Source organism: Anarhichas minor, unplaced genomic scaffold (assembly GCF_050575085.1).
Source record: "Anarhichas minor isolate MPS153535 unplaced genomic scaffold, ASM5057508v1 ptg000010l, whole genome shotgun sequence".
In the NCBI taxonomy this organism is placed as follows: domain Eukaryota; kingdom Metazoa; phylum Chordata; class Actinopteri; order Perciformes; family Anarhichadidae; genus Anarhichas; species Anarhichas minor.
The window spans coordinates 9892567-9917938 of NW_027466456.1; the positions used below are offsets into that span (position 1 = coordinate 9892567).

The window sequence follows — 25372 nt, forward strand, 5'->3', positions numbered from 1 at the left end:
CTTACAAAACTGCTACAAAAGGACTGTGAATATAATGCTAAGTACACTGTCCCACAGTTTTCTGAGTTATGAGTATTCTGGTATTTACTATTTGCTGATTTAAAAAAAAAAAAATAATAAAAAAAAATAAATAAATAAAAAAAAAAAAAAAGTTACGTACTGTTGAAATAAAGAAGCATAATAATGTAGATATCGACAGTAAAATAAACTATTTGTTCAGTTTTCTTTCAGAACAGCAACACAGAAAATATCTAGTTGAACACATTGAGGTTTATATTTTATCTGGATTTTGTTCTTTTACAGTCATTTATTTTGAAAACGTCTAACATGTCAAAACATCAGCCTGCAATACACATACAAGAGTGCTCCTCAAAGGTCCAGCAGATACTACAAGTATAATTTCAAGAGTGCAATGTATTTTATGTGTCTGCTGCAGAAAAGATTTGAAAGGTAGAGTCTTTTGTCTAAACAAAATATAAAAGCATGTGGTCTGAGATGGTTAACAGCATATTCAAATAGCCCAACGAGAAAGGATCAGCATAGGAATACATTGCATGTCTGCACAGAGAATTTAAAAGTTATCATTATGTCTTCATTCCTAACATGTTTGTCTGGCGGCCAGAAGTTTGTCGACTTTTGATTTTTCATAGACGAGGACGTACTCCTGTGTTCTAGTGTACCTGTTACAGGTCATCGCAAGGTTTCATAACGTTTGAATACTCAAACTCTCTTCTGGTACGCTATGCGCTGTCTTTGAGCATTCACATTATTCATTTGGCCTGTGTTAAAGGCCCAGTGAGACATATGTTGACCATATATTCACATATATAACAGTAGAGTTTGACTTATGCATGACATGTGTGTTTCTGAAATGATCATAATTGATAATATTGCCTTTTCTTTTAGTTTACAGTGAGCACTGGCATTAAACTATTTGTCAATCAAATTGAGAGTAACGGCAGATTCAGAATGTTAGCTGTGGGGCTAGCCGTCATCTTTAAAGAGATTTAAAAAAAAAAAAAAAAAAAAAAAAAGGTCAGACCATAAATATGATCCATTTTAAAGTGCTCCCTTTTATTCAATTATCTGGTATTTCTATACACGGCTAACATGTTCTTCCTGCTTACCACCTTCATATTCAGTCAGAAGCATTGTGTCTAGCAAAACACCGCTGGAGGACTGTACAGGTTCTTGCCGGCTCCTCAGTGGACTTTGGTAGCTAACCATGCCGTTCTTCATTCCACGCTTCATGAACAGTTTAGAGTTTTCTGCCACGGAAGATCTGAATGAAATCCGTGTACGGGTCCGATCCGCGTTTGATGCCCTCGGTTGCCTTCCTGGACCGTGACTAGCAGAGTTTTTGTAATTACAGGTCATGTAACGCGTGAACGCTTGCCTGAAAGTTTTGTTGAATAGGGTGTAGACCAACGGGTTGATGCCCGATGACACGTAACCCACCCAGACAAAGATCTCCATGAGGCGGGCTATTACACGAACATCACAGCTGGTGCATAGCACAGAGGTGATATTGGTGATGAAAAAGGGGCACCACATGACTACGAACAGGAGGAAGACGATGCCGAGCACCTTTGAGGCGCGCTGCTCATTGCTTAGAGTCTGCATTGACTTCTTGCCAATTGTCGACATTCTCCGAAAGGATATTTCATCCCTCGTAGGAGAGTTTCTTGCGTCCGCATATGTTTTTTCTTGCATCCTGGGAAGTCTGCTGTCCAGATTGTGAAGTTGCTCTGCTTGAGGGGGAGTCACAGCCTGTTCCCTTTGAAAGACTGTGGAGACTGTCGGGTAGCTAAAGCGCTGAGTCACCCTTGACCTGAGCAAATACACCTTTTTGCGCAACACCTGGACCGTAAGCAGGTAGATGACCATCATGATGGTCAGCGGGATGAAGAATGCCGCCAAGGAGCCAAACATGATGAACTTGTGGAAGGTGTCTGTTTTCAGCATGCATGTGTGGTTACTGTTGAAGGTGACGTTGGGAAGATGGTGGTTCTTAAGCCCCTTAATCGGAATTGGGATTGCAATACCTGGAAAATGAGAAGGACAGTTAGTATTTCCAAATATTAATGCTCTATTTTTTTTTTTGTAATATTATTATTATTTATTTATTTTTTCAACGCTAGTTACAGAAGTTTTTGGTTTTCATCTGAGGGAAAGACATTCCTGTGTTAAACTTTAATTCTACGTATGATGGTAGTCGTAGAAATACACAAAAGATTCATGTTTAATTAAAGCACAGTTTTTACCAGGCATGTTCTGATTGGAGGATTTACTTTTGCATTTTAAAAACCAAGTAAACTAATCACAGTCAGAGCACAGGCTTGCTATGATCCTTCCTAATACGAGCAACAGTAGAATAGTTTTTACTCTGACTGTAGTTGAAGTGCTGCTCACTTCATTCCGTCTGATCTTCTGGCTTTAGTCGTTAAATGAAGCTCAAATGAAATGAAATCCATCAGGCAAACCGAGTGCTTTTAGTGGACCGAGTACTGGGCATAGAGCATTGAGCAGTGATGCCTCAGTGAATTCGGCCATATTTTTACACTCTAGCGTTAAACATAATGGACAGAAGCTACGATTTGCATTATTAAAACAGCACTTTTTCACATAGGGACACATTTCATTTGCTTTGGATGCACAAGGCACATTGCCCTTTGGGCAAACTCCAGTTGCTCATGAATTTTGACTGGGTTGTCTCCTAAAGACTGGCTTCATTCACTGTTACTGATAAAGTGTGAGAATCCAGTCCCATCCCCTCAACCACCCCACCTCCTTCACATAAACACTGCAGCTGGCAGATTGCTGTTTTATACAGTATCTACTTTTATTGCATCTGGCAAATATTTCTTTGTCTTTTAACCAGGTCTGCCAAGACATCCGACTGTTCCTGAGAAATGACTAATCAAAGTAAAGACTCCTGCAGAATTGTAAAAGTTAAGGGAAATCTGAGTTGTTATGCTTACAAATGGATATGAGCCACACCAGTGCAATCTTCACCATCGCTTTGGCTCTCGATTTGTACTGGCTGTGTTGGATTGGCTTCTTGATGGCAATGTAGCGATCCAGTGAAATGGCGCATAGGTGCATGATGGATGCGGTGGAGAAGAGCACATCGAGGAAAAGCCAAATAGGGCAGAGAGGCTCCGGAAGAGGCCAGTCAGAGTCTAAAGAGAAGATGAGAAGCAAATTAAAATTAGTTCATCGCTCTCCACAATAAGCTGTCGTTTTCAATCACTTATCTGTGGTTGTGTCTCTACGATGTACTTGTGTGGTATAGTTTCATTCCAAAAATAATTGTGGTCCTGCACACCATCAGTTATGGGAGATGTACCACAACGGCATGGGATTAGAAGTAGCACTCATGCAAAAGATTGGTGTTTGTTTATCTCTGTGAGGAATGACTTTACTGGAAAAAGGACGGTTCACTGACTGTTTACGGAGCTAAAAGCTCTTCATGTAGATGGGCCGCAGACGATGCTCAACGGTAGTGTTTATTTTCACTTCCAGGCATAAAATTGGCAAGTAATTGTTCTGTCATTTGTCCTGTCACACATTGACATTGTCGGAAATATTCCTTTGCATAATTATCTTTTGGTATGCCACCCTCCCCTTCTTTTCCTTGCACCACTTTCTAGTCACAAGTGGATATTTTGAGTCATAGTTTTGATTAGCTTTCATCTGGAAGGCTTATTCATTGACAAAACACGTACCAAAGATATACTTTGAGATGTGTTTAGTCCCAATGCCGAGTTCAATAATCTAACTTCAAAGGTCCAAGTAGTTGTACAAGAGTGACATTTTTATTTGTTTAATTGGATTTATAAACTTTGAATCGGTAACCTTTTTGTTAGCCCTCTGCAATGGGCCCAGCGCTAGATTTTTATGTTTTTACATTGTGTATATGTGAACACACAGTAAGGAAAAGAAAGTTTGCTTTTGAAAATGAAAGATTGTTTCACAGAGGGTATTAGATCTCTGATTACACAAGGCCGTGGTCAGTGGGTAGGAATTAATGTTATTGCGTTGTTGTTGTCGGTTTACTAAACTCATCTGCGTTTATTTAATTCTTTTGTATTCAGTCTGTGTATTGGCTGTATTTTCTCCATAGATGACTGTCTGCTGAAACCATTCTGTATGCTGTGGTATTGTTGTTTGTGGCTTGTATTTAATGAACCAAAACTCATTGCCATATAAACATAAAGCAGAACAGAGAACGGAGAAGTAGAAAAAAATGTATAATTAATATGGCACGCATGAATGCTTTCACACCTTTACTGCACTTATTCTCAACCTAAGGATTAGGGTTTTTTTTTTTTCATCAGGGCGTGAGATAAACCATGTGATCCCAATGTGGACCGCATATAGACGGATTTATTACAAGTAGAGATGCAATAGTCGATGAACCGCATGGTTCTTATTCATGGAGCCTCTGCATCAGGGAGAGATGAAAGCAGCACCTGTGAGCAGACTCGTGAAGGCCTTTCAGAGTGACAGTTCTCATGCAAAACATGATTTTTCTTTTAGATCACAGATCACGCTATACTCCACTCCTATCTGCGCGAGAGACATCATTGTGATCTGGCTCATTATCCTCCTGTTTAATTAATGGCGAGCTTGGCCATAGCTCAGTGTTTTGCAGTTGAGTTAATGCGTAGAGAATAGGAGTCTGAATCGGTTCCATTGCAGCTGTATTTACGCAGCACTCACAGGAATTAAAATAAACCCGTTTTTATTTCTATGGGTAATGATCACGCAGACCAGTAGTGCTGTGCAACGGCCACCAAAGCACTGCCAGAGGAAGTAGTATGTTTATTTTCCATTATCTGTCATTATATTTCATCGAGAATAATTTGTTTAGCGATAGTCAAGATTGTATCTAGTCTTGCTCACAAACTATTTTTATCCTCCCTCGCTGTAAGTATGCTTGCGTGTTTTGCTTTGTAGAATATTAAGATTAAGAAAGGTTTCAATTTAATGGGGGACTTTCTTCGTAAAATGTCGCCCCACAGACGCTCTTCACACTCACTTTAAATCATTGCTGTCCTTTTCTAGTAATGGTTTATGGGTGTTATGTCAGGGTAATGTCATTTATCATTTCATTAGAATGTTGCCAAGAAATGTATCCGGGAGATGTTTTTCCAGGTCGAGTCAAGTATTTATTACTATTTTGCAGTACAGGTTTGTTTCAAAGATAAACCGGGTTTTCCAACGCACGACCCCGTTCTTAACTTACCGTAGAGAACAGTGAGGAGGGCAACGGGCATCACGAGGAGTCCCACCAACAGATCAGCCACAGCAAGCGACATTAGAAAGTAGTTAGTGGCGTTCTGCAGCTTTCTTTCAAGTGACACGGCGAGAATGACCAGGATGTTCCCTCCGATAGTGGGGACTATGACCATGACGATGAGCAGGGCGGCCCATTTCAGCTTAACCTCGGCTTCTCCTCCAGACTGTGAGCCGTTAGCCTCGAGCGCAGCTGCGACTGCTTGAGACATGGTGCTGCAGAGGGCACAGCGGGCCTTAGCGCGGGTCGGGGCTCTGATCCTTCTGGTGTTGGACACTCGGTCAGCATGGTCACTGTGTCCCTCGGGCAAGGACGCAGTGTGGGGGGCGTGACGGCTCGAGGTCAATGCACAGGATGCTTCGTCCCTGTTGCACTGGACGAACCAAAAGAAAGTAGCTCAAAATCAGTAGAGGATCCACTGTTTGGAGGGAATTTAAAAAAACAAACGGGTTTCCACTTCAAACTCCAATGCTGGCAATAATCCCGACACGATTAGTACTTCCGCGGTGAGATGTTAGCAGGGGTCCTCACTGTCCCAGGGAGTTGATGCTCTCGTCGTCCACTGTGCCACTTAAAAGAACAAACAGGTTTGTTAAAGGAACAGCAATACCGTGTTACCCACTCGCTTTGATTTGTCTGAATAATGGTATAATGAGATGTTTATAAGATGAGAGAAGGAGGGTCTTTACCATATTGTGGTAATGGTCGCCACACTCTACTCCTTTTTCAATATTTGGAAACGAGTTGGAAAATATACGGAAAAATTGTGTAAGGCTTTTTGCAATTTGTTTCTTTTTTAACTAAAGAACAGATTCTTTAAATGTCTATAGAAACATGTTTCTATACATGCATACGATAAGTAAAAAAATAATGCAATCATTTTTATAAAACTAGTACAATAATGTGAGATATTGAAGGTTTTTTTTATGTATAAAAACAGATATATTAAAAATCTCCATGAAGCTTTAAATTCAAGGTACAAGGCTTGCATCACTCTGTACGTATCAAGTCTACACAGACGTGCACACGACTGGCCGTGGAAGCGTTGACAAAGAATCAAACTTGATCAATAATTAAAAGAAAACACTGTCAATTAGCATTAAAATGATTTTGCTTGGTTTCTTACCTGCTCCTGAGTAACAGCTGATGTTCATTTAAATCCTTGTCGATGTCGAGTAACTCCTCGAGTATTTTTCCGTGCCGCTACGTGTTCACTTTCATAAACACTAAAGCAATATTTAGTTCTCGGAGAACAGTGCAGCTTGAGGCCCCGATGCATTTCAATCTCCGTAGCCTCCTCACTTTAATATCTTTTTTAAAGCCCCCTATCTCGCCTTTACATTTCCTCCCTCCCCAAAATAAAAACGTGACGGAGAATGCCCTCTCTCAGCGGTGGAACCTAAATCTGTCTCTGTCTGAAGCAGTCCATGATGTGGAATTTGTTTTTCTTCCACATGTTGGAGGAACCCCCAGTCTTGCTTCGCATCACCGACCGCGATCATTGGTTTAAAACTTTCAGATGTTGTGGCTCCTCCGTCTCTCTCCCACTCGCTGCATCTCGATCACAGCCTGCGATCCGCCCGCACACTCTCCCGTCTCGTTCGCTCTCTCGCTCCTCCCTCCCCCCCCTCTCTATCTAGCTTGTGAGTCGGACTCTGTATAAAACAGATGAATGTCTTGGTGCTGGCAGTGTGCCAGAGGTTCTGGGAGGTAATTTCCCTCAACACAGCCGTCCCACTGTTTATATTTGTCACTTTCTGTTCTCTCCTCCATCTGAAGCGAGCAGTGGTGGGGGGGATGTAGTAGTGGTGTATTGGAAGAAGCCCTCTGTGTTGTAAGGTGCTTGAAAATTGTACTTGTACCCCCATAACGTTTTTTTTAAATTTCATCCAGCGTGCGCTCATTAAGCTCGGGGAAGTCATGTTTGAAATTTAGACCCCATTTGTTGTTCCTCCTGCTCTTTCTGCCTGTTGAAATGTGTTCTCAATGTTTTGCTTTTAAAAGGAGATGCAAAATGTTCAAAGATGTTGTAATAAAATATGCCTGGAGTTTACAGTAACCAGATGATGATTCTTCTCAGGAAAATGTGTGAAATACTGCCAATAACTCCCCACATAGATCTGTGTACCCGGAGGTCTCCCAGGACAGAGTCGGACATAGAGCAAATGTTTTAGTGGAAACATGCCTCCTACTTTGCTTATGGTGCTAATACCCCATTCGGGCTCCTTTTGTTCACCCATTTCAAATGTGTTTAGTATGTTCAGTCCCAGGAGTTTCTACTGCAGCTCTTATGTCAGAAGAAGGCGAGTGCATGTCTTAATTTTTGATCGCTTTAAGCTGACCTGGTGGGACTACTGTGAAACATCACCCAGCCCACCTCCACAGCTTCTTGATATATATTTTTTCATGATACAAGGTACAGCTAAAGGTGGGCCGCTAACAGCATGCTGACTTCAGCTCACACCACATCAAATGCATGACGCACGGGCACATTTTTGAATGAAAACCAACCTTACTGACTCAGATTGCGACCTTAGTTGACAGATCTACACTTTCAAACTGCTGTAGCAACCAGCACTTATGTTGTTGTGACATTTCTATTAGTAATATGTTCTTTTGGAAATTTGCAAATTGTCAATATTATTAAAAAATAGATCCGGTGTTGATACTTCCAGGGCTTCTCTCTCGTTTCCCTTATTGTTTCTCTTGTTTTTAAATTGAATTCTAAAAGCCATGCAGCCTCTTTGTTTGTTAACACAACATTGTCCAGGTACTTTCACAATGTATTTGGGTGACTGGTTGTAACCGACACGAAGCAAGCTCATGAGATCTGCTCTCTGACAATTCGAGTGCATTAGTAACTGGAACAATCACATTTCATGTGTCAAAATCAACCTATAATTTGTTGAGCTAAGCTTTATTCCGGCTTTTTTATTTTTTGGCCTACCTCTCAATGTGTGTGTTACTTCCCAGGGCAGAGGGAGTTATTGGGTTGCAGCTGTATCAGCCTCTGTCACTCACCATTATACATGTGAGGCATGCACATATAAGCATACCGTCCATTAACCAGTGAAGTAAAAGCCTGGAGCATTTTTGTAACCTTTTTAAGTAAATATTTCTGAATTGGCTCGCATGACCAATAAATTACAGGAGCACTGTACACTGTTGAAGGGTTCATTGTCGTGGTGTAGGAAATGGTTATTCGTTTCCAAAAGAATAAATTTAAATGTCCACAGCAGGCCGAGTGCGCTTGCAAGCCTTTCGCAAGCGTTCCATGTAATCTGTTCTAATTATCGTTTCTCTTCTCACCTCTTTGAGTTTTCAAGTAGTCCAGTTCATTGTGAGGTTTTTAAATCCATTACACATCATGAGGATGTTTAAGTCGGGCTTGAAATACAGATGTCGTTGCTTCACTGCCCTTTCAAACTAAACAAATGCTGGATATTGATTTCTTCTCTCCAGCCAAGTTCTTCCATTTTGCCGGTTGTTGAAGGTAATTAGCTTGTCTTTTACTTTGAAAGGGTTGAGAAGGCTTTAGATTAAACGATTTGAAAAAGCCACTGCAAAGTTATTGCAAATTGTGCTTCAAGCTGCTGTAGTCAGCTAAAAAATAACTTGAACTTTTGATGCCCCGGTTCATACTTTTTCGTCCTATAATTAACAGGTTTTACGGTCTGGTCCGTATCAAAGCATGGATTGAAGGGCATCACCAGACTACCACAATAGAATAAAGTAGCCTCAAAGGTGAAATTGAAAGATGATCTAGATCTCCCAATGATTGCCATTTGTGATCTTGATTATCCCGTAGAGCAGAGGTCTTCAACAGGGGGTCCGCGGCCCCTCTGGGGTCTGTGGAGGTACTGCAGGGGGTCTGCGAAATTTTGGTTGATTAGACAATTGAAGTGTATGAAGTGTCATTTAAAAAAAAAAAAAAAAATGTTTTTCTCTAAACATGAATCTGTCTATTATTTTAATAGTTCAGTATTGTATGAAAGATAACGGGTATCTTTATGCATGGCAGTGGCACTAATGGAGCATCACTCATTTTTATGTTTCCACATTTATGTTTAAAATGAAAACATCAATTTGAATAGCTTGTATGCATGATTATCATGCAATTGACAGACAATGTTGATATTGGCATTGGTATCAGCTGACAAGGTCTGTTTATAAATGGCAGCGGCACGGCCTCCCTGCTCACTGTACCTTGCAGATGTTTAAAATAAAAACATGAATATATGAACCTGTGTATTATTTGAATAGCTTAGTATTGAATGCACAATAAAGAGGTATGTTTATACACGGTACTAGGCCCATTTAATATAAAACACCTTTTATACAATATATATAGTCGTGGGGGTCCCTGCTCCATCTCTCTATCAGTTTGGGGGTCCTTGGCCTGAAAAACATTGAAGACCCCTGCTGTAGAGCTTTTAATTAACACACTAGTGGAGATTATACTTGGAGAACATGCCACTACAGTATATCGATGTACAGGAATCTATTGAGGCTATTTATTGGTTCAAATCAATGGAGGCTGAACCCAAATCCTTTCCCCTCCTTATTGTACATTTAGGCAAAGCTATTAATGGTGTGTTGAATGGAGACAGAGGGACTCGATCGTCTTGGTCACCTTCTCGTCTTTCACTATTTAGGGCTCAATGAAATGTAGCTGTAGCCATTGCAATAATGTTTTTGTTTTATACTCTTTCTTAACTTGCGTTTGAAGTTTTATTTGGTTCAGTCAAATAAAATCTGAGCTAGTAAAAGCAGCTATGCTAGAAGTCCTTTCATTTAGCGTATGAACTGACAAATGTATTAAGCACAGTTATTATTTATTTCAATATTCATTTATTAGTTTTCTTAATCGTTTTCTGTTTTTATCCGTTTAATTGCTGAGCGCTGCGTCATTAAGCAGAAACACAAACCAGCTGTTTTAGAAGCTGAGGGCCAAGTACAGCCGGGTGATGTAGCCTTGGTTCTTTTTCTTTCTTTTATTGGATCAATGAGTGTTTAGTTATGTGTAAGAAACTACAGCAGCCTCCTCAGTGGGAGGGAAGTGTTGTTGGGTCTGTTTACACAAAGTGACATTTTAGTGAATTGTGGAAAGTAAAACCACAGAGATTATGTTGCTGGCTTCTTGACTGGACTTACAAAACTCTTTGTTCTTATTTTTAGTGATAATAGCTTGCAATTACAACCAGTCTGATTCACTCCTGATGGCTGTTTGAGGCGGACCAAACCTTTCTGTGAAATTCAAAGGCGCTGAGTAATATTAAAAATCAGTGCATCTGTGAGGCCAAGGCAGCGCTGGTGTTATCAACGACCTCCATTCACAAGCAAATTGTCAGATAGCATTCTTGGTTATAAAACTGATTGCCTCATCCTTTTGCCCCTTTATTTCAAGTTAAGTATCTCTGTTGGACCAATTCAACAAATACCCACAACACTAAACATTACTATTTAATCTCATAAATCTTTTTGTTGAGATCAGGAGACCACCATATTGATGCCTGGCAAAGTTGGCATTCACACCTGGTGACCTAAATCTAATGCAACGAGTCTCTACATTAGTTTTCATCACCGAGGCGGTGCATGTATGTGGCATGTACTGATTGCAGAGTGTCTCATTGTGACTGGAGAGCAAACGGCACCGTTGGCCTCTCATTTAGACCTCATCAAGTTCACCCGGATTGTCGAATAATTGCGTATTTTCCTGCCAACACTTTGACTCTCAATGCTTTTGTCATGTAGTCAACAGTACGTTAGGCATGAGTAACGCATTTAGTGCTTTTGTTTTTTTTACTACACTCCCAAAATCTTGAATATTCCAATTACATTTTTTTTGTAATAAACATTTGGAAACAAATAAATGTAGACCACTCCTTTGCACATTTTAACCAACATCCACAAAGAAACTTTGTAATGTAGAAGAGGTGGAAAGAATTCTTAAGTATGGTTTGGCTCACTGATTATATTTCACAGCTGCACCAATGGCAGAAAATGAATAAGGACATAAATCAAAGCCCCACATTTCATACCCATGCTGTTCCACTTTTCTCTTCTCTCTACACGTTGTCTAATAACATGGACTCTATAGATGCAAAATGCACCTGTGACATAAACAATTTTATGGTATTTAGTCCATAGCCCTTTGTGCCATGTTGTACAAATGGCACCATATTGGTGCAAATACCATCCTTTTTGATAGATGGCCAAAACAAGCATTCCCCATCACCTCAAGATGTCTACAGCTGTGACCCACAACTGTAGACATCTTGAATCTCTGATGGGATGAAATAGACTAGAGTCTAGGTCCTTAATGGAAAAACACTGGCATAGTTTGTAAAAAGCTTCCTGCACACGTGTGCCACAGACGAACAATAGTTGGGATATCAGAAATTGATTGCATCACCTTTACTTGTTGGTGACATTTTCCTCAACCTGCTGTCATTTTTCATTTGAAAAGAGCAAAAGATTCTTCGTGCTCCTTTTCTCAACTCTGTGTCGTTTACCGGTTAACTTCAATTCTTGACTCGCTCTTAATTTCTCCCCGTCTCTCTTAAGGACCCCTGAGCAGTGTCCCAGTGTGGTGTCTCTTTTGTCAGAGAGCTACAACCCACATGTGCGCTGTGGGGCTGCCATGGCCCTGGGTATCTGCTGTGCTGGGACAGGCAACAAGGTGAGTGCCTCCCCCGTAAGTTGATGAACTGCTGCAAACTAAACGCAGTGTTTAAACATAAAAGCTTACCAGGAAGCATAGGAAGTTTGCCGTCTGAAACATGCAACTGTGTTTGACGTAACACAAATATATTAAAAGAGGTGAAAAATAAATGGCGACTATGTGAGAATGAAAGTCTCCTGCTCCAGCTCTCATTAAAGATGCTATATAAGAGTGAATCATATTTACCAAACCTAAATTATCCTAAGATGATCCTACAAGACTGTCCTCTTCTTTTGAACCTCATCTGGTTCAGGACAATTTTCAAATCATGCCAGAGTTTGATCAAAGACCATTATTGTAATTACTGAATATGGTGATTAAAAAAATAAAGTAAGCAGCTACTTGGAATCTTTTGACATTAGCTTTGATTTCCATGGAATATCAGCAGCACCGAGGAGCTCATAAATTGTGGAAAGGTCTCGGTAGATTTGCTGATAAAATAGTCCAAATTGGCTCACAGTCACAAGGCTGTAACCTGTCATCGCATTTGGGTTCATTGGAGTCCGAAAAGGAGAGTGAAGAAGACAGAAGTCGAGGTGCTGCCAGTTCTCGAGTTGTCTAACTATGTGGGCTGATCGGGCTCAGGTGGCAGAGCCAGAGCGGAGTCACGGCTCATTGCGTCCTGAGCCTTGAAACACTAAAGTGAATGTTTTTGGACCAGATCGGGCCCGAGACATGCAGCTGATCAGCTCCAAAGCACCGCTGCTTGGTTTTCCCAGATTAAGACCTCTAGCACATTAGGTCCTTGGTGAGAATAATGATGTTGTGGCAAGAGAAGTGGGTCACTTATTAAGAGGGAGCACATTCCTTCGCCATCATTTATACACCTTGGGCTTGGGATGTTTCTTCTTTTTACTTTGTATGTCGAAGGAAAAATGTAAAAGAAAGAACTGCACAGGGAAGCGGTTTGACCTTTTTCTGTTTGTTTTACTACTTTTGTGCCATAATGAAAATCTTAAATACTGTTCAGCTGGTTTAGTGAGTTGGGTGGAAGCATTGTTCACCAAAAACCAACCACCATTTCAGAATACCGTCATATGATACACTTTATATAAATATGCGTGGAAATTGTGTCGTGATAAAGTGTGTTCGGCACTGTCCCATTTATTTACACAAGCATCTAGCCAGTTTTTAGCAGAACTGAATGTAATTTAAAGTCCAGCTCACTCTGAGGCGAGAGCCTGAAGAAAACAGTCCACCGCTGTACGTGGATTAAGAGGATCTTAAGCAAACCACATTATGTGTCATCCCTCTCAGCTGATTGGGTCTGACAGTAAATACTCTCAATTAAACCCCTCGACAGCCTATCGGGAACAGGATGTGGTGGACTGGTGTTGGCTTTGCGCTCCAACTTATCATCCGGGTACACGGCTGTCTCAGCCAGCTGAGCCCAGAGCACAGATGAAACATGGTTTATTTTACCTCCGCTGTCACCGTCCCAGTTTGTTTCTCTTTCCTGTGCGGAGCTGACGCCTCCCTCTGAGTCTGGTGGTGTGTGTTACAGCCATTACTGCTCAGCTGAGGACAGAGGGGAGTTTAGAAATACAAGAAGGAAAGAGGTGGTCCTCCCTCTTTTTTACATTCACAGTGATCATTGGAGGGAACTTAAAAAAGGCTGGGCCTCTCGTAACTCAGTTTTCCTGGGTAACCAGATATGGATGACACTAATTGTATTGATGCGTGTGGTCTGGTTGCCTCTGTTGATAATGATCTGTTGTTCCTTGTATTCAACTGTTGCACTGATCTGCTCATTTGGAAATGGCAAAATATGAAATATAAATGTTTGGAGTGAAATGCATAAAATGATCATTGTCACTTAAGAGGTCATTATTCCAACTTTTTTTTAGGTTGTACTAAACGAGTAGCCTTGCAAAGGCGCGCTTAAAGTTTGTAGTAGTGTCCATCATTGTTACTTTTATTTAGCATTTTTAGCATAGCCACCTGCTTCATAGCAAAAATCCTTTGTCCCCCTCGATGCCTTTTGCGAGCGAAACAAATATATGTGAAATCGTCTTTTTGCCATTGAAATGTGGGGAATGCACAGGACATCTATCGCTACCAATTTAAACGGTACAGCAACCATTCTGACAACTTTCATCCCCAAATGATGGTTCTAAGACTCACTGTTGGGCTGCGGAGGGCTCGGCCTTGAGACTTGAGATTTTCTGAAGTAATAAACATTTGCTCGGTCAGTGAAAAGTGTATAGTCCTACTTGCAGCAATGTTTTTGGTCCTAATTTTCATCACAGATATAAACTAAACACTGCAGAGAGTGATCAGTCAAGAGAGAGAGAGATCAATATTCTTTTACATTTCACCTTTAAGGAGCTGGTCCTTATCCTCGTTTGAAATACATACATGGGAAATTCATTTGATTGAATCATTGTTTATTTACATCAAAGATCTACTTTGATGAGCCATTCCTTGCTTCCCAATGTGAAAGTGGCTTACGGGCAGTAGATGATTAATTACAAGACCCATAAGAGTTGTGCAGCTTGTAAATAGGCAATTACTGAAAGTACACTTGATTTTAAACCAGATTACCAACTTTTCTGCTCTGCCTTTTATCTCCACAGGAGGCGATCAATCTGCTTGAGCCGATGACTAATGACCCGGTGAATTATGTGAGACAGGGCGCCCTCATTGCCTCTGCCCTCATCATGATCCAACAGTCCGAAGTCACCTGTCCTAAGGTAAGATCCAAAACGTTTGGGGAGCCAGGATCTGCTAGACCTCTTTCATAGGTCTAGCAGATCTTTACTCAGCAATAGCTTTGGTCTGGAAGAGTTCCTCCTGTTCTTAAAGAGTGAGGAGAAAGAAAAGAGGAAGACTTGACCAAAAGCAGAAAGCATCAGATGTCCGTGTCACGGAAGGCTGGAGAGTGACTAGTCCTGGTATAACTGCACGCACTCACCCTTGGAGCACCTCGTACGTTGTCGCAGACGGTTAAGATTTGCCAGACACATTTTTAGAGACTCATCTGCACAGCAACAGTCCTTAAAGCTCAAGGCGGTATGCAGGATTGTGCTCGAGGCAGTTTCTTTTCAAACAGTGGAATGTCGGATGGTATTCTATCCATGACTGTTTATTTCAAAGTCCCTCTCTATGTAATTTCCAAGTTGTAGACAGGTCTCGGGCCTCTAGTTTTAAAGTGGTAAATTGGCCCAATTTGACTGCTAACTACGCAGCACAGTGTTTACTCAAGGTTTCACCGTGGTGCTCGAGATCTGCTGATAGTGCCGGGACTCCCACAGGTATTACACCATCATCATGGGCGTGGCCATGCTGACGTGGCTTCGGTTTGAATATTGTGCTGACAGCAGTTTGAATGTGGCTGTCACAGGCTGTACTGCGATTTGTGAAACGTATCTTCCCCTTAATTTAAAGAGCCTCTAACAAGGAGTCACAGAATTGAACAGACTTTCACTTATTGGTGTAAATGAATGTCATACAACATGTTAAAATTCACATTTTGACAATTATTCTGGAGTCAAAATTTGTATTTTAACAAATGAAATGTTGTATTTGGTCATTGGTGTCACACCATCAGTTCTGTGACGTACGTTAACATGTCCTCCCCCCCACACACTATTTTAGGTTAACCAGTTCAGGCAGCTTTATGCGAAGGTGATCAACGACAAGCATGATGACGTCATGGCCAAGTTTGGAGCCATCCTGGCTCAGGGAATCCTCGATGCAGGTGAGTCTCGAAACAAACGTGCACAAGACATATTTAGCTGTTAATACAGGCCGGTGGTAGGGAGGGGTCAGGATTTTTGAATACTCATTCAATTGTAAAATAATAGAATAGTTTATGTCTCGTCTTGAAAACGTGGCATGTTCAGTTCCACTCCTTTCCATCGGCGTGTGGGGGCGTTTGGGTGGGGGGGCGTCCCCGTAATTTGTAACATACTGACATCGGCCGGTACCCGAAGCCCAGGTATCTGTATCGGGACTGAAATGACCGGTGCATCCTTAGTTCCAACAATTTGCTCATAATAAACCCTTAATTCACAGAGTTAGATTTGAAAAGGTCCTGGCGATCTTCGAAGAATGATCAAATGGTTCCCAGTGATTATCAAGTAGTACTTCTGCCTATAATGCCCATCCCTACTAATGCAGTCTGTTCAAGACACCAGCTTGATCTCACCAGTAGGCGATGGATGTATCCATGTCTGCCACTGAGCAGGAGATCAAACCAGTATGTGGTCCCACTTGCCTCTGTGCCCTCAACCCTCAGGGGGATTCCAAATGACCCACATTCTTAATTACACTGTAAAACAAGTGAAGTGCTCTCACCTTAATGTGGGTTTGTGGTTTGCTGTGTATGTCGTCATTTGAATTCCTTAACGCTCGAGCGAACCCAAAGTAACCCTCTCCGGTTGGCCACCCGTGCACCGTGTCTCTGGAACAGATCATGCTAAGGTGCATTAGCACCTGGCGCTCCTACCTCTCAGCTCCGCTCTGCTCTCAGCCACATGGGCTGTTGGTCTCCCACTGGTGATTACTGTTTGTCTGATGGTCTCTGTGTTTGTATGTATGTGCGAGTGTTTGTGGACACAAGCGTGCCGCATATGTTTGTGTGTGTGTGCGTGTGTGAGGTCCTAGAGAGCTGCACATCATCACGTGGCGAGCTACACACTCGCGTACACACAGAGCACCCACATATTCACGTGTATACACAAAGCCTCAATGCAGGCTGCAGCAGAAATCCATTTTCTAGCACTAACATAAAACCCCGTGAGCCAGAAAGAAACCAGCTCTGTTTACACACCGCTGTCAAAATACACTATCTGGTGTTTTCAACTTACACAAAGTGAAGTCTATCTCAAGTATTTGCACCGTTACTTGAAAGGATAAGTGCAGTGAATGTGTTTTGTTTTGTTTTTTTGATGTTGTGACTCATGAATGTTTTTCATCAGCCATATAATTGCCTCTTAATTAGCTCCGCCCCTCCTGGAGCATGATTCGACGCGCTATTTTTGTTCTGAGCAGGTTGGCCGTCTCGATGACGGAATGGATCGCATATCAAATCGGGCGCATTGATCGTAATAAAGTCAGCAGACACGCCAAGATGACTCTGCGTGAGACCGGCCAGACAAAACCACTGGTTTCATTTTTCACACAGCAGACGCACTCCCCACTCTCCCTCGGCTTGTCATGCCAAACTCTTAATTCTCAGTGCTTCACCCGTGTTTTCAGTACAGTTCAGTGTGACGCTCACAGTTTAAACGCATTCATGCAAGAAACACCACTCCTCCTGTACGAGTGTCGGACACGCTCAAGCTTGTGTGTCGTGAATGTTTTAAGTATTCTGGTTCTCCTACGGGGTTCGCCGATTTTGAGGTGCTCGGGTAATTGTGTTTAATTTGACGGGCGGAAGCGGTTAGAGGTCAGTTTCACGATCACTGCCGATAATTACCCGGGAAACGTCACGCTCTTTTGCTCGTTTTCTCACCCCTACATGTTCGTCTAGATAGACTTTCCCTCCTTTAATTAGCTTTATTCAGGGAGAAAAACACATTATCTTCTGTTTGACAGGATTTGGTTGGTTTCACCTTTCTTTTCTTTTTTTTTTTAAAGCGACACAGCGAGCAAGTTGCTTGTTGATTTTGTCATACAACCCCTCACGAGGATTCACTCCCATCCCCGTGCCTCCCTCACGAACTTATTGGAATGAAAATTGGCCCACCAAACGTAGAGTTGGCAAAAACAGTGGTTGGGTGGGTGAGGGGGAGGGGGGAGGACCTGCTAGTCAAGTGCTCTCAACCTCTGAAGTTTTTAAGAGACCCTTAAGCACCCAGTTGTGGCGCAGCAAGCAGACCTCGTGGCTCATTCTGGCCAACGTTCAATCTGCGGGACTGGAGCGGTTTCAACACCAGTTCAGATGTCAAGATGAGGCCCCAGAGCTCAAAGACAGCAGATGATTTAACTGGTATTGTCTGGGAAGATCTCATTTTTATCTGGAAGGGATACGCCCTAGTATTTATTTTGTTCCCTAAAGAGATGACAGATTCATCCTGGTTGCCTCCTACCGTCTCTTCCTCCCTTTGTCTTCCCTTCTGCAGTCGCTCCTTATCGTTTGTTCCACAAAGGCCACGAGAGGTCTCTTCATTTTTGGTGCTGCTCCAAGGAGCACCCTTGACCCCTATTCATCGCACTCTTTTTGTCGAGCACACGCACGTTCACCATGAATAACCACACCGAGGCTTCAACTCTCAGCCTTAAAGGGGAGCTTTGGTATTTTTCAACCTGGACCCTATTTACCCATGCGTTTGTGTTATTGTGACTCGTTGGGGCAACAATCTTTGAAGATGGTCCAGTATTGAGCGGGAACGCTACAGACAAATGTTTTCTTCACCTTTCACTTGATCCAGTCTGTTTGTTATTGCCCGGGTCTCATTCTGAAATCTCACGTCACATTTACATCCTCGAAATCGGCTAAATAGTGAGCCATGACATTGGGTCTCAAACTCTCACTCTCTTTTCCACCGTCTTCCGACAACAAGTCTCACTCGGTAGCAAAAAGACCAGACCGAGGGAAAGTAGTAGATCTGTCGGCTCATTTCCATAATGTTATCAGACACTTACGATAACAATCTGAGCCGGTCGGTGATTTAAAAGCGAGCACTTTACAGTGGACGTAAATTGACGATACAGAATATCCCCGAGCGATTACATTGCAGCCCGTTTAGCGGCTGTCGTATACTGGACCCGTTTCCCAAAAAATTGTTGTCCCCATAAGAAAATAGTGTCCAGATTGAGAAATGCTGAAGTAATCTATAATTATAATTAGTAGAGGCGTCTGTTATTTTAAGGCAGCTGTCAAACCTCTTACGGTGTAGATTAATTGTTGATCTCCTTTGTAGCTCACATCTGATGATAATGAATGAAGTTTCTTCTTCTATGCAGGATGCACTAGACAATGCATTCTTGGGTTTAATTGGCTCGTCAGTTTGTCGCTGTAATATTTTGCCCGTGGCATCAACAGATCAGATAACTTGAAGTCAAAAGACGACCTCCTCGGGGTGGTGACCGTCCTGGTCGGTGCCCTCATTAACCTCCCACCCCTTCATCTTACCGCTCCTGTGTCAAGTGGACACAATGAGCGATCAGTGTGGAGCTGTTTTAACGATTACGTTCCTGCCTCCAACTGCCTTTGCTCACAGCAATCTATAAACGGGCAGGTTGTGTCGAGTGCTACTGGTGGCGGTGGTTTCACTCACAGACCAAACACAGTTTTCTACCTGCAGTCAAATTGTCCTCTACTGAACAGCATGTATTTTTACATATACATTATATCACCAGCAGTCTGTAAATACTGTGGCAGCAAGTATGTTTTTATCAGAGAGATGTGACGCATAACAATTAGCACACGCTGTATAACTTCTAGTGTGTTCACTCTACATGTTCATGTGGGGGGAAATAATAAGTTTATCATATTCTACTTTAGTTACTTTGTAAAACATTAGTTTTTAGCTGGTGTGTCATCTGGTGAAGGACCAATGTCATGTCTGTTTGTGCCTGAAACCCTCTCCCCCTCCTCTGTCGTACAGGTGGACGTAACGTGACCATCTCTCTGCAGTCCAGGACCGGTCACACTCACATGCCGTCACTGGTCGGCCTGCTGGTCTTCACCCAGTTCTGGTTCTGGTTCCCCCTCTCCCACTTCTTGTCATTGGCCTTCCAGCCAACTGCTATAATCGGTCTCAACAAGGACCTCAAGGTACTGAAGTGGCTCGACTCGCTGTGATTTGTTGTGTCACGGTGACATTGGGATCCTAAACGGGTGCCGTGAATTAAGGGATATCGCCCATCAAGTGTCAGACACCAGAGACTCTCGCACTCTTTATTGTGTTGTGCAGCCCCAGCTTTACAAGTCCCTGGAGAATACAGTTGGTGTAAAGACCCAAATAATACAGCGGGGAGAGAGAGCAGAGGGGAGGGGGGGGGGGGGGGACAGCAGGGTTTAACAGAGTTTGTGCCAAAGGCTCGTCAGCACCTGTTTAATTAACTACACAGCACGAGTCTTCACAGACTTCACCGCTGGACGGGGAACATCCTCTTCATTTACAAGTTGTTCTCGTAAATGAAGAATATATCGATGAGAATACGTGAGAAGTCTCTTTCTGCCTCCACACTGCAGTCAAACAGCTGAGTTATTTGGTGTCCCTGGTCACACATCGTGTGCTCTGTTGGATCAGAGGGACCGTTGAGTCATTTACTTTCAGAACACTGTTATCACTTGAAGGCTCACACTAAACAGAAGGCACCTGGTGCTGCTCTGGCCGGAGAACTTCCTTTATGTTTATCTAGGTAAAGCTGACGGACCGCTTTTTCATTTTCACATTAAATTACGCCTGCAGCTAATAGGTGAGGGAGGATGTTGTAGTGAGTGTTTCTTTCTTTTGTCTAGAAAGATGCATTTAACTTCAAAACCCAACTAAGCCGAGCTCTTTCCAGTGACAAGAGTGTAAAACGGTTTGATTGATAAACACTTTTTTAGATTTAACCCAAATTACACTGGGTGGATAGAAGTGTAGTGTATCTGGCGGGCAGGTCGTGGTTACGTCGTGTTAAGTTGCTAAACTTCTTCTCTCTTCCTGTTCAGATGCCCAAGGTGCAGTACCGCTCTAACTGTAAGCCCTCCACCTTCGCCTACCCACCAGCTCTGGAGGTTCCCAAAGAGAAGGAGAAGGAGAAGGTGAGAACTACGGCGCCACGACAGATCTGCTTGTTTTACTTTTCCTTTTTCTCAAATGATTAGTTGAGCAAAGCCAACCTCACTTCGTATTGATTTGTGCATCATCTTTAACCCGAACCCTCATCACTTTCTTGCCCGTTGTATTTATTATTTCAGCATCTCTGGCCTATTTTTCTCACTTTCACAATCGTAGATGCTCTCGGAGAACGTAATGAAAGACCGAGCAGCGTTTATTCTGTGGTTGAGGAGTTCTGTACATTTTAAGCCGTGTTTGCAGAAGGTCTGAGTGTCTCTGGTGTTGTCTTACACTGTGGAAACATCGCTGCTCTCTCTGTGTGCATGGCAGGTATCCACCGCTGTTCTCTCCATCACAGCCAAAGCCAAGAAGAAGGAGAAGGAAAAGAAAGAGAAGGAGGAGGAGAAGATGGAGGTGGTGAGTTGAAATGCACAGCCCTCGGAAAAAAAACTCTCTCTCTCCCCCCCATTACTAAAAATCTTAATTTATTTCCTTGTTTGTTTTCACTCACTCACAGCAACACTGCTTTAGTTTAGTTCATCTAGAGTAGAGTTGTATCTACTGTGACAGAACGATGTTCCCTAAATGAGCCCATTTTAATGGCGGTCTGCCTAAAGTCAAACAATTTGACGATTTTAAACCCTTCCAATGTCTTTGAAGTAACGGATTTATTACATTGTTGGACTCAGACACTGCTCTGAAGGTCGGGCGAGAGACCGTATAATATTCAGGTGTGTGCTCTGCGGTGCGTTTATACCGGCATTACTTTTACGAAGGACCACATGGCAGAGCAGCCCCAGCGAGTGTCCTGGTAGTGATGTCTTTAGTTTAAGCTTTACGTACCTCCATGTGTCTTTTCCAGACTGCAGAAAGAGGAATGACACACTTCATTGAGCACCTGCTGGTATGCAGGTAAAATCCTAAATATCCAGGTACTTAATGGTGTATCTGAGGCAGTCTCTTTTTTGCTCTTTGACAAAACACGCGCACACAGCTACCTTTTTTATATTTAGTTCTTTTCACTCGCCCACACCCAGTGTGTTCACGGAGAGACTCTGTCAGCCCGGAGCCGGTGTAGCGTTCAGGGTGATTTTCTGTGGGCGTTAGCGGCGCGTTTGATCCGCTCTGACACGCTACATCTCCGCTCCGGTGCTGAGAGACGAGCTTGGAAATGTCCGGCCTCCAAACGGCTCGGGTTTTTGAAGGAGGAGGAATCCGCTCACACGGAGGTCAGCCGGTTCACAATTCACTCGTCGTCATTTTCTCGACAGCTTTATCGAGCTGGCTTTGGTTTTGACCGTTTTTGTTTATGTTTAGCTCGTTTATTTTCCTTTTGAAAGCGTCGCTGTGGTATCCTTACTAAATGTATCAACGCTGAAATCTGTTTTGATTGAGATGGGAATAAAATGGTAGGGAAAAGTACACGGGGTATTGATGAATACATGACTAACTCTGGAAAAAAATGTGTGGACATTTTTCTATAAAATCTGACGTATTATACGCAATCTATTATTGATAAAATAATCAACATATTAACAATTGTTGCCCTAAAATACAGTTTTTATTATTATTTTTAGGAGTGTGTGTGTATAACATTTAATGGTTACAAGGCTAAGGATAAGAATATTCAAGACATTGACTGCTGATGTTATAATAAAAGGCCAAACAGGCCAAGTACAAGTAGTACTACCACTCTAGTCTATAGTATATACTTTAGTATTTGCACCTGACGCCTCCCTTTAGAAACCGAGCCAGAGGAGAAAAGACAGCCTCATCTGCAGGAGAGGACGTACTTTGGTCTTGAAATACAAAAGTTGTTCTTTCCTCGGCACCTTCTGTCCTTCGGTGTCTTGTTCATGGGTCTCCAGTGTCGGCCTGATATCCTTACAAATCTCTGGCCATCAATAGCACGACTGAATCACAATAGTGTATTACTCATAACTCCTCTGAACTATCAAATAATGTCAAATGTATACTTCACAAATATATTCTGATTATAGTGGGTTTAAAAGTGTCATAATTGTGGATGATAAGCAATTTTCCCCTACGAAATATCTGAATTGATTTTATGTTTTAGGCCTTTTTTTCTACATAAAAGACAAAGTATAATATACACACCAATAGAGAGGTCAAAATAAATGTGTGAAACGCCAGAAACGATCGGGGATAAGAACAGTACAGATAAAGAACTCACTCACACACACACACACACACGCAGACACACACACTACTAGGACATTGTGAAAAATAATCCCAGTAGTCCTGATGCAGAACATGCTGCTTCTCTCTCACAGGAGGTCCAGGAGGCAGAGAAGGAGAAGGAGAAGGAAAAGGAGAAAGAGAAGGAGAAGGGAGAGAAAGAGGAGAAGGAGAAAGAAAAGGAAAAGGAGAAGAAGAAAGAGGCGGAGCCAAACTTCCAGCTCTTGGAGAACCCGGCCAGGGTGATGCCGGCTCAGCTCAAAGTCCTCAACATGCCCGAGACCTGCCGCTACCAGCCCTTCAAACCGGTAACAACGCACGTCTGTCTGCCTGTCTCTCTCTCTGTCTGTCTGCCTGTCTCTCTCTCTGTCTGCCTGTCTCTCTCTCTGTCTGTCTGCCTGTCTCTCTCTCTGTCTGCCTGTCTCTCTCTCTCTCTCTCTCTGTCTGTCTGCCTGTTAGAGTTGATTGAAAGCCCACCATACGGGTTGGGTGTGAAAGCACCCCGTGTCTATTACCAGTATTATTATCTGGCTCCGTTTTGTTGATATAATGTCGAGACACTATTTCCAGGTACAGCTACAACACATTTCTAAGCTATCATAAACATGAACAGTAAATGTTAGCTCGTGTATTTAGCTCTAATGTATCAAAGAGCAAAAGCTTCTTAAAAGAATAACTATGAAACTACAACATGGCGATCAAGTCAGAAATCACCACAGAAGCTGATGTGATGCAACAGTTCAACCACAGTTGAGCCAATGCATCAAAGACCCGTTTACACACTAAACAACAATTACATTATATTTAACGGTGTAAAAGTGTCGGAGAGGATTTCTTTCCTTTTTAAAATGAATCCTTTAGATCAGGATCCAGCCTGTTGGTTGAGTCCAGAGCCTCCCACCTCTTCAGGCCTATAAAGCGGACGACTGCGGTCCTGCTGTAAACGTTGACAGTTTTCCTGCATTAAATGGCAGGAAGGCGTGCGGCCGTCCAATGAGAACTCACCCGAGTCCCGTTAAGAGGAAGTACTGTCCTACAATATACGACGGCTCGCATCAAGTGCCCAAAAAGTTGTCTTAACGTTTTGTAATGCTGCTTTCCCTTTTAAGGGTTTGTTTTTACATTCAATGGCGGGTTTAGGAAGTGGAGAGGTTTTATAGACTTATCTTGAAATCTGGTGAGTGTCTGGAGGTTTATTGAAACCCTAGTATGTGGATCAACATGCGGTAATGTGAAGTTTCCAGTCTTTGGGACTAGAAGAGTTTAAATAATCCTTTTGTGGACTCACTCAGTTCCATTAAAGAATCAAAGTGAAAAACCAAAACCACACGGTACTCGTATTTGTGATCTTACCTTTTGAATAAATTAACCCCTAAATCCCCTAAATAAAGTTATTACATGAATACCTTTTTAGTGCATCAACCACTGATGACACTCGACCCATTGGCTAAATGCTGTTTCTGATTTTCCTCGTCTTGTCACCAGCTCCACTCAGGCGGCATCATCATCATGAGAGACACCAGTGAGGAAGAGGAGGACCTGGTGGAGCCCGTCTCGGCTCACGGCCCCAAGATTGAGGAGGAAGAGCAGGAACCAGAGGCCCCGGAGCCCTTCGAGTACATCGACGAGTAGAAATGCTCTCGCAGCAAAGGTAACGCACTGAAGTTGTGTTGTGTGATAACGCGGGACGCAGGTCTGTGCTGTTGTTTCCAAGCCTGACCCGGTTTCACTCGTCGGTGACTGAGGAACGTAAACACCCACTGGCATCTCCAAACAGCAGCTCGGAGGGCAAACCTTCACACCGGCTGCTGCGTGTGTTTGTGTTGGACCGCCTCGGCTCGCCTCCACATGTCGCCGCTGCGTGTGATGAGACCGATGAGGTGTCGATGACCAAATTAGGGCCTCGATTGCACACTATGTCACCTCTTAATGAGGTTCAAGTGCCGTGACGGAGTAAACACGCCAGAGATCATTGTCAGGCTGACTTGGAGGCAGCAAAAAGCGGTCAGTGACCGAGTTTTTAGAGAAGGTCACACGTTTGAAATGTGTGATTAACTACAGCAGGCATCTCAACGTGTCGGAGCAGGAAAAGGTGCAAAGTCGTACTAACATTTACAGTTGCAAACAATATTTGGATGCCGTTTTGGCCAATAATGTGGCATTATATTTTTGAGGATGTTTGGGATGTTTGAGTTAAATTGAACCTGCATGTTTTTCCTTTCCTCAGGCATCTGAAGAAGTGCGATGTCAGCATGTTGGTCCAGCGTCTCCCCTCCGTGTATCCATCTGTTCATCCACCTACTACCTGCTTCCTCTTTTACACGTTTATTTCCTGTTCCGTCTCATCATTTGCCAGACAGGGAGTGTTTTACATCCTCAAATTGTATAATTTTCTGTCCGTACAATAAAAAAGTGATATATATTGGA

General features: G+C 42.6%; 2 protein-coding genes across 4 annotated transcripts in view; one reads left to right on the plus strand and one right to left on the minus strand.

Moving 5' to 3' along the window:
- psmd1 (proteasome 26S subunit, non-ATPase 1) overlaps positions 1-25372 on the plus strand; it is a 34059-nt gene extending 8687 nt beyond the window's left edge. The window contains exons 17-25 of one of the 3 annotated variants that reach the window (XR_012953106.1): positions 11870-11984; positions 14603-14719; positions 15624-15726; positions 19583-19752; positions 20638-20730; positions 21077-21163; positions 21609-21658; positions 23041-23253; positions 24431-24575. Coding sequence is in view for 2 of the 3 variants with exons in the window: in XM_076088098.1 (XP_075944213.1) it covers positions 11870-11984; positions 14603-14719; positions 15624-15726; positions 19583-19752; positions 20638-20730; positions 21077-21163; positions 23041-23253; positions 24431-24577 (1045 nt within the window). In the remaining variant the exon portion in view is untranslated. Of the gene's footprint in view, positions 1-11869; positions 11985-14602; positions 14720-15623; positions 15727-19582; positions 19753-20637; positions 20731-21076; positions 21164-21608; positions 21679-23040; positions 23254-24430; positions 24597-25172 lie in introns of those variants that run through there. The other 2 variants (XM_076088098.1, XM_076088099.1) reach the window with 2 other exon arrangements.
- On the minus strand, positions 74-5513 carry htr2b (5-hydroxytryptamine (serotonin) receptor 2B, G protein-coupled). Its single transcript, XM_076088102.1, has 3 exons — positions 5252-5513; positions 2982-3182; positions 74-2045 (listed from the first exon to the last, which is right to left on the minus strand). The coding sequence occupies exons 1-3, from the start codon at positions 5511-5513 to the stop codon at positions 1096-1098; spliced, it is 1413 nt and encodes a 470-aa protein (XP_075944217.1). The 3' UTR covers positions 74-1095.